Below are 9126 nucleotides of genomic sequence, written 5' to 3'. Positions count from 1 at the left end.
TCTCTCACTTAACTAGTTGTGACGGCTGCGGCCTCACCTTCCAAATCACCGAGCACTACACCTCGCTTGCTCTCAGACTCCGGCCCCTTACTGACCCATGGCGACGGCCGCGACCGCATCCGCCACCCGCTTCACCGCCGCGGCCGGCGGCGCTTTCCATGGATTACGGTGGCGGTGCTCTCCTCCGGCCTACCAGGGCGCCATCCTCTCAGCCAGGCCGAGGGCCGTCTCCCTCACGCCCCAACGGCGCTTCGTAGCCCCATCCGCCCTCTACAAGGCCGACATCCAGACCAAGGAGGAGGGCCTCCCGGAGACACTCGATTACCGGGTCTTCTTCCTCGATGGCTCCGGCAAGAATATCTCACCGTGGCACGATGTGCCCTTGCATGTGGGAGACGGGGTCTTCAACTTCGTTGTGGAGGTCCCCAAGGTGTCGAGCGCGAAGATGGAGGTGGCCACCGATGAGCCGTTCACGCCTATAAAACAGGACACAAAGAAGGGGAAGCTTCGATACTACCCGTGAGATCATTTGCACCTCAATCACTTCTTTTATTGTCTTTCCATTTCGCTTAGTTTGCTTGGTATTTTCTTTAACTGTTAAAGTCTGAGCCTGAAGGCTTCATGGGTTCAGTTCTTGGACAGCCTGGAGTAATGCTGTGAATATGGTTTTCCCATCAAAGGGTTTGTCCTCGAAGACAGATCAAATAATTGCACTGTATGAACTTGAATTATCAGGCTCTTTTGGTGAATCCACTTAAGTAAATAATAGGATATCCTTTTAGAACTGATAGCAAATCGCAGCATTTACTATGGAGTTGGTGGACCATGTATACAATCTTAAATATGGCTATTCTTTTTTTTTTTTTTTTGTCCTAACATATTCCCAAGTCATTTGACAATAATCACTGATATGCAATCTAGATGGAAATCATGTTGATTTACCATCTCGGATTGAATTTTAGTTTGTCAAGGGTGAAACTTTTGACAAGGTCAAGTGGTCAACATTGTTTGAGTCAACATACATCTGTGAGGTAATTTCTGTTGCTTACATATTATGAGAAGTTAAAATTCGTGTCTTGAGATGGCTTGTTCACTATCATAGACCGGTTACTGCATACTGATGAGGTGCTTTCTTGAGAAAATATCCCAAAGTGCAATGGCAACATCAAACATTGATTAGTATTAAATCTGCACGCAATTAAGAATTCAAGCAACTTATCATCAGATCAAGGATCCAAGATGCAATTGAGTTAAATTCTCTTGGTTTAACGTCCTAATATTATGATTTTTCTTTAAGAATGTATTAAATTGCTTACTAGAGCTCTTTGTCTATCTTTTTATTATTTATATGATTTTTTTTAAAATAATAAAAAGTTTCATTATATTTAATAGCATATATGACGCTCACACATGAGACTCGAACTTAAAACCTATCACTTGCACAACAATGCACTAACCAATCCGGATGTCTCAACGGAGACTATTCATATGATTTTATTCTCTTGACCAACTATATCTATATTTGAAGGTATATTTTTTATCTCAAAATTTGCATATCAGTACTTTTAAATTATCTTGGTTTAGTACAATGGATGAATCCTGTTCTTTTTAATATCAAATTACTGTGGCTTTCAAGTGTCATTGAAAAAGTTTTTTTATTAAACTCTGACGACTTGTGTACTTTATATGGATGAGATGCACATAGATGAGGAAACCAGATACCTAAATGCCTCACTTGAATATAACATAAACAATGGGTAAATGGGATTAATCATAGCCATTGCATTAATACGAGATATTTTGTTTGATAACCATGGCCATGTCACCTGTTACAGAAACATAAGGAATCTTGCCAAAATGAGTGTCAAATTTTGTCGGTGGACCGCAGAAATAAGTTGAAAGTGCCAAATCATGCAAAAAGATTAATTGGACTTGATAGGGAGAATACACCCCACCATAAAAGGTCATGTAATTATGTAAATTTGACTGACTGTTTATTTTTTTAATTTCAGGTACAATATAAACTGGAATTATGGATTACTTCCTCAAACATGGGAAGACCCATCTTTTGCTAATGCAGAAGTTGAAGGGGCTTTTGGAGATAATGATCCAGGTTTATTAGAACCATCCCCTATTTATGTGATACATTAATTGATTTAGATAGTCTAGCAAGAGCCCTGGTTCTGTCAACAACATAATGACCTGATATTCTCCATGTTCCAGTTGATGTTGTTGAGATAGGTGAAAGACGGGCTAAGATTGGTGATATCCTTAAGGTGAAACCCTTGGCAGCTTTAGCCATGATTGACGAAGGGGAGCTAGACTGGAAGATTGTTGCTATTTCATTGGATGATCCTCGAGCTTCACTTGTAAATGATGTTGATGATGTTGAGAAGCATTTTCCAGTATGTTTTTCTATTAATATAAATTTGTTGAATTTCACATCTATGTGCATCAAACTGAGAAACTCTTCCATATGTGGTTTGTTGCCACGACCTAGTTTTTACATGATAACATCATTGCACTGTAATAGATTCAGTAATATAGATAGGTCTGAGATTTGGATTTTCTTTATCTAATGCCTCGATGCCCCTCTGGTTTCTTAGTTTGAAACATCAAGATACAAGGCCTTAAATATCCTTGGCTGTGGATAAGTAACTGTTTGGGCATCTGAAGTCCATTGACCATGCATGCACCAACTCTAACCAAACCCACTGGCTCTCCTATGTATGCCAATGAAGAACATTTTGATGTACTAAAAATTTAATAATTTTTTTCATTATATGTCTATATTTGATGCATTTGTAGATAGAAATTTGTCATTCTATGATTTTAAACTACAGCAATCAGTGTGCATATTAACAAACATCTGCACCTTTTTGTTAATGAAGTGAAATTCAGACTGAATTAGTTTTCCTGTTTGCATAAAATGTGTTGGAGACCCTTTAGATAGAGATAAAACCTAAACAGTTGTTATCTTGCATTTGTTTTGCATTAAGATTTTCTGCTAGTTTGGAATTAAATATTACTTGTAGAGGTACCTAGTTGTTTGTCACTTGTAAGGGTTTGTATATTAAGTTCTTAGAATTGTTATATTGAACTAAAGAGTAGTATTAGCATGAACATTAGACTTAATTGGGGTTCCAGAGTTTTCCAGTGTCATTTGATAGACAATCTACATTGTCAATTGGTAAAAAAGGGCAATCATTGCTGAGTCTCCTGCAGGTTCAAGATTTAGGGAGAGCCCCAGTGTGTACAGTCTTTACCCCTGCAAGCCAAGGGGTTGTTTTCATGACTCAAACACTGGGCACTAAATTCACAACAGACCATCTTTATTGTAGTGCAAAGGCTTATTTTATCCAGACCACAATGTCTGTTATGCTGTCTGAATATGCAAACCAACAGAAAATTGTCTTAGCACATATTCTGTCTTTCACATAGGGCCACCTATATTGTACACTTCCAACTGCTTGGTGCTTTATGCATATTATGTTCGTGTGTTTTCTGAGCCAGTACAAGAAATTAAAAGTGTTCTGTCATGCTAAACCTTCTGAACTGATATTTGCCATCAACTGGATGGATTCTTTTTGTTGTTTTATGATATTTACATTTTAGAACAGGGTAAAACTGGAAAAAGAGGTGTCCACAATTTCTCAATGTTATTCAGTTGAACACGACATGACTGTCACATTTCAAAAGATTCATACATTGAGAAAGCAATGTTCTAACCTTGATTTTAAAATATCATTAAGTTTGAAGGGATCTAATTCAGCCTTTTTCTGGAGATAATTGTGATTTTGTGAATTCTGTTAATAAATTTCACTTCTTTCCTTCTATTGATCTTTCAGTGGTTGAGTTGATAGTGAAGTACAACAAACAACTGCTGTTTTCATTGTGCTTATTCATATTCTTTGTGGTTGATTATTTGGAACCCACTGGGCCTGCTGTTGCTTTAGGGAACTCTGACTGCTATAAGAGACTGGTTCAGAGACTACAAGATTCCAGATGGAAAGCCTGCTAATAAATTTGGTCTTGGCAACAAAGCTGCAAACAAGGTAAGGTCTCTATATTGTAGTATTAGAATCTTTTATCTACATGTTGCTCAAGACAGTATTTTCTTATTTGAATTCAATTCTAAATTGGCAGATGTTATTCGAAATTGCCCTTTTGCATGTTCAGTTTTTGTGTGGTGATTCTTGAGTGGTTCCCATTTCATACACTGTTGTATGGTTCATAGACTTTGTTGATTATTTCAATTTTAAAGAGAATTAAGTTTTATAAAATGATACTGTTTTACATTGTCTGGTGATGCTTACTACTCATTTCTGGTCTGGATATTCTAGCTTTTTTTTTTTATTAAATATGAATGTCTCAACAAATACTTGAAATATAATATAGGAGAATCTACCAGTTTGGAACTGCACTCTGAAAAGGCATTGCAGAATAACAGTATAAAATTATTTTATTTTTTGAATGCAAGAATTTATTATGATATCAAAAAAATTCTGTAAACAACATCAATTGATTGTTAAGCATGATCATGACATGATTTGTTTGTCTTCTTCCACATCAATATCCATACCAGTATGAGGTTTTTTTTAGCCTGTCATATTCTATGTTTTAACCTGAGTAAGCCTTAATGCACCAGTAGGATTGCTCCTTTCTGACCTAGGTTTCATGGATGTGAACCTCAGAAACCACCTATCCACATCTTGGGGTAAGCTATGAATATCAGACTCTCCTTATATCCTGCACTAGCAAGAGCCTCCCATACTGATCGTTCCTTATAGAGTTACAATTTCAGCAATATTTTAGCAATCTGCTTTAAATGATGCCTTAAAGCAGATCAGCTCTAATCTGAGTCTTTACAGTTGTTAACCAGCTTTTATCAAAATTAGTCTAATTTTCATTGAAACTGGTAGAAAAACATTGATTGCATTGGACAGGGTGGTTTGCTTTAAAACAGTTGGCACTCAGTAGACTTGTGCTATTCCATGGGTAAAGCTCTATGCAACCCCTGCCATGACCTGACTCATGTATGTTAGTTTCGTCCAATATGCATCACCATAATGGCCCCGCTCTTGTATCGATATGAGCTATTAGAACTGTGATTTGTATATAGAAAGCCATACATCAACAATTATCATTGGCCAGTATCTAAATAAATAAAATGCATATTTTAGCTTATTAGTTTATAAGTTAGAGTCTTACGTCTTCTAAAATACAATAATCAAAGGTGTTATAAGAGAAGAAAGAAGAAATGATGGTCAAAAGTAAAGGTTATAAAGGTAAGGAGAGAATTTAAGAAAGAAATGAGAGTCAAAACCTAATTGTTTTGTTATTCTCCTTCTCAATGAAAGAAAAAATTTAGTGATCGATCTTTTTTCCCTTGAATTAATTTATACACCTTTGCGTTGAAGCTAAGGAAATTCATCATTGAACCGGACTAGCAATTTCAGAAAGTAGTATCTGATTATACAGTTTGTTCCTGATGCTTGCATCTGTATTGTCTCATGCTTCTTTTCTGTATGCACATAGTGCCTCTACTTGCAAACTTTTGGTTAACATGTACAGTTTCAATTGTAATTGTAAAATATGATATATACTCAGTTTTATTGTATTCTTTTGTTCTTTTTGGTGTATAGGACTATGCTTTGAAAGTTATTACTGAGACAAACGAGTCATGGACAAAATTGATGAGAAGATCAGTTCCTGCTGGAGACCTTTCACTGGTATGACTTCTATTCTGGTGAAGTAACAAGAAGACTGCTAGATTTTTTTAATGTTCGCGGAGGGTTTAAATATGCACATACAGGTTTAAAATTCAAATAATGCATGATTGGCATGATATTTGTCATCATCCACATGCGTGGTCTCCTGTTAGACAAACATTATGTTTTGATCACCTCAATGCTAATCAACTCAATCGTCTCATGGAAGATTTGCTTATTGAAGTTCATCTTTGCCGCTAGCAGGTAGTAGATATATCTTCTGCACTTTGCAGCTTATCGTCCATAGGAAAAGATAATTTAGCTATGTTCACTTGTCAAAATTCCACGGACAACCTATGATCATTCATCTAGTTAATAATATTGATAACCTAGTAAAGATATTTTTACATTATTAGATTAATTCTTTGCCTATGATATGCAACCAAACCTAATATCTCTCTCATATGTTATTTTTGGTAGATACTAGAGACACTTGTAACCCTAGCATAACTGATTGATTTGTCATTAAATATTTTTTATTTTGATGAATGATTTAAATTTATTGAATATCCTTATTGGATTTTTTATTAATTAGATATGAAATCTATATTAAAATCATATATGGCTATTGTTTAATGATATATACTAGCAAATGTTTCAAGCATACCATAATTGATAGGAGTACACTGGAAACTTGAGTTATAGCACTTGATATCATTTGTACTTAAGTTGAGTGCTTTAATCCTATTTCAAAATTTTGATTACAAGGTTGTAATATATTTTTACAAAAAGAGTAAACATATAAGAAATAGATAATAAATGATTAGATTATTTTTATTTTATTTTTTTAAAATAAAATTAATAATAATCTAATTGATTATTGTCTTACTAAAGACTTAAAATATGATAAAGGTCGTGTCACAGAGAGAAATGAGTCTTAACCTAAAATAAGTCTTTTAGCGACAAAATACAACCTAATTAATTGGATAATGGGCACAATGATTAACACTTTAATAAAGATATATATAAAGTTTACGTCGAAAAAAAGATAACATAATATTTTCTATATGATGTAACTATACACACATATTGATAAGAGCTCTCTTATATAACAAAATTTATAGATGATCGCAATTGATGATCTGAAAAAATTTAAAAATCTCTCATGATTAAACAAAAATATATGTATAATTCTTAACGTATAAACTCGTTAAGACGTATTATATATTATATGCGAGTTAGTTAAGGTCTGGATCAAGGGAACATATTTTAAATTTTAGTTTATTCTATTTCCATTAAATGAAAGATTATTTTATAAAATAAGATGAAAATATATTATTGATCGCATAGTAAATGTGCAAACAGCAACTTTTGTTTTATTATTATGTTATTTATTTAGATAATTTTATATTTTGTGAAAGATTATAAGAGTTCTAAAAACAACATAGTAAAAGTGCATCTCCCTTTCCCGTGTGACGTGATCTTTGCACACGTCACTACGCTCTCCATAAACGCAAGCTTTTTGCTATGCGCTTGTTGGAATGTAGGCTTTTCCTGTGTCGCTCATTGCTGCAATGCGGGTAGCATGCAACATGCCACAGACACATTCTCATGTTGCCACATGGCAATTCCTGATTGGATCAAAAAACCAATTTATTTTTTTTCTAAATATTTAATATAGTTGATTAAAAATTTATTTAAACCCTCTTTTTCCAACACATTTGATATAGTTGATTACATGTCTTATGTTCCTTCAATTCAAACTCCACTTTTCGAATTTCCGATTCTTTCAAATCAAACCTCAATTGTATCGTAAATGATTCTCTAATAAACACCATTTTCATACCTCCATACTCTAATTTTTAACTCCCTATTTAGTTTATTTGACCTTCTTAACCTATTTTAGTTAGTTCTAATGGGAGGATTAGATTTTATTTCTGCTCTCACAGATTCAACCATAACAACAAGAAACTCTCCCACAAATATATATCTAGATTCAACCGTCCATAACTCGTTTAAGCATAACGACAACCAGAAACTCTCCCAAAATGACATAATTTAGATTCAACCATGAGTAGATAGTTAACCATAAGAAACTCATGCCATCAATACACGTAGATACAAAGCAAAGAAAACGATGAGAACGCTAAAATTGATAGTTATAAGCATACGATTAGATCTTTTGAAGAGTAACATTCAAATGAAAACGAAAGACTCACCGCCGGTAACAGAAGCTAGACAGTAGATTGATTATATAATGAAAGATGCTTTAGTTTAGTGCTTAAAGTAACGGGAAGAAACCTAAGGAGGGCATTCACAACCATTATACTAGAGAATCACCAGAAAGGCATGAGTTCCATATCAGAAAACCGTGTCTGGAGATGATAAAATGATGGTAGCTTAAGCAAAACTTTCTCCTGCCAAGATTAGAAAAGGGAATAACATAATACGATAGATCATGACAATGTCTGCATCAAATGGAAATTTGATTTATTCTTGCTTTGAGGCACTCTGAGGTTGATGTGCATTCCACTGTAAGAGCATCCACACAATTGATGTCCCTGAGAATAGAACAGAGTGTTAAGCCAACGAAATCTTACTTTATCAAAAAAAAGTCTCAAATGCTATTACAAGTTTAAGATTGAATTAACAAAAGCAACATAGGAAGAGAGAAGCCTATCAGCAAACTTCAATTCAGTACTCTACTGTGATCAATCAATCAAACTTTTGCATTCTTCGTGCACAATTTGCTTTATAATATTGGTTGATATTATCATTATTATCATTTTCTATACAACTTTTCTTGTTTAATTAGTTTTAATATTTTATATTTTTTACTATATATAATTTTAAATATTTAATATATTTTTTTATTAAACATGTAGTTGACCCATCGATTCAACCAGTGAACCAAGGCTTGACCAGGTTGCTTCCCAGTTTGGTTTTAATAACTATATGTAAAAGTATAAGATACACCTAGCACACAGCACATGGCTATTTACATATATTAATCGAAGAACAAAGCATGATAGGTATGAACAAGCTCTATTCCATGTATTGCTAAGTGAAGGTCAGTGGTTCCTATTTAAAGACAGTTGTTTTGCAATCACCAAATGTTTGAATACAAACTGAAAACAAATAACCTAAAAGAAGGAAAATTTTGAGACTAGTACTTCAATTTTAACATATATAAATACCACCATTCCAAACAGTCAATTAGATTGAAGTTTGATTAAGGTTTCTGTACTTCAGGTAAAAGCCTCATTTTTACACCATAACTGTCTTATATGAGGCTTTTGATGCAGATCAAATTATAAGTTAATTTGTGTTTTTATGTTTCTAGTGCTAGTTCAGCTCCAATTAAGATTTTGCCATTTCATATTTTGGACAACTATTTGAAAAGTAAATTGGGCTC

General features: G+C 34.1%; 2 protein-coding genes across 2 annotated transcripts in view; one reads left to right on the top strand and one right to left on the bottom strand.

Annotated features, from left to right (window-relative positions):
* Position 1: 1 nt before the first annotated feature.
* LOC135677060 (soluble inorganic pyrophosphatase 6, chloroplastic-like) lies at positions 2-5954 on the top strand. The gene is made up of 5 exons (XM_065188937.1): positions 2-519; positions 2013-2113; positions 2224-2405; positions 3957-4055; positions 5646-5954. Exons 1-5 carry the CDS (start codon positions 98-100, stop codon positions 5736-5738), a joined length of 897 nt encoding a protein of 298 aa, XP_065045009.1. The 5' UTR covers positions 2-97; the 3' UTR covers positions 5739-5954.
* A 1879-nt stretch (positions 5955-7833) lies between these two features.
* Positions 7834-9126, bottom strand: part of LOC135677856 (ergosterol biosynthetic protein 28-like) — a 4693-nt gene continuing 3400 nt past the window's right edge. Inside the window, exon 3 of the mRNA XM_065190268.1 lies at positions 7834-8272. Within this exon, the coding sequence (XP_065046340.1) occupies positions 8202-8272 (71 nt within the window). The 3' untranslated portion in view covers positions 7834-8201. The remainder of the gene's footprint in view (positions 8273-9126) is intronic.

This window comes from Musa acuminata, chromosome BXJ1-6 (assembly GCF_036884655.1).
Source record: "Musa acuminata AAA Group cultivar baxijiao chromosome BXJ1-6, Cavendish_Baxijiao_AAA, whole genome shotgun sequence".
In the NCBI taxonomy this organism is placed as follows: Eukaryota; Viridiplantae; Streptophyta; class Magnoliopsida; order Zingiberales; family Musaceae; genus Musa; species Musa acuminata.
The sequence above is the reverse complement of the archived record's forward strand: the minus strand, read 5'-3'. Positions and strand labels throughout refer to the sequence as shown.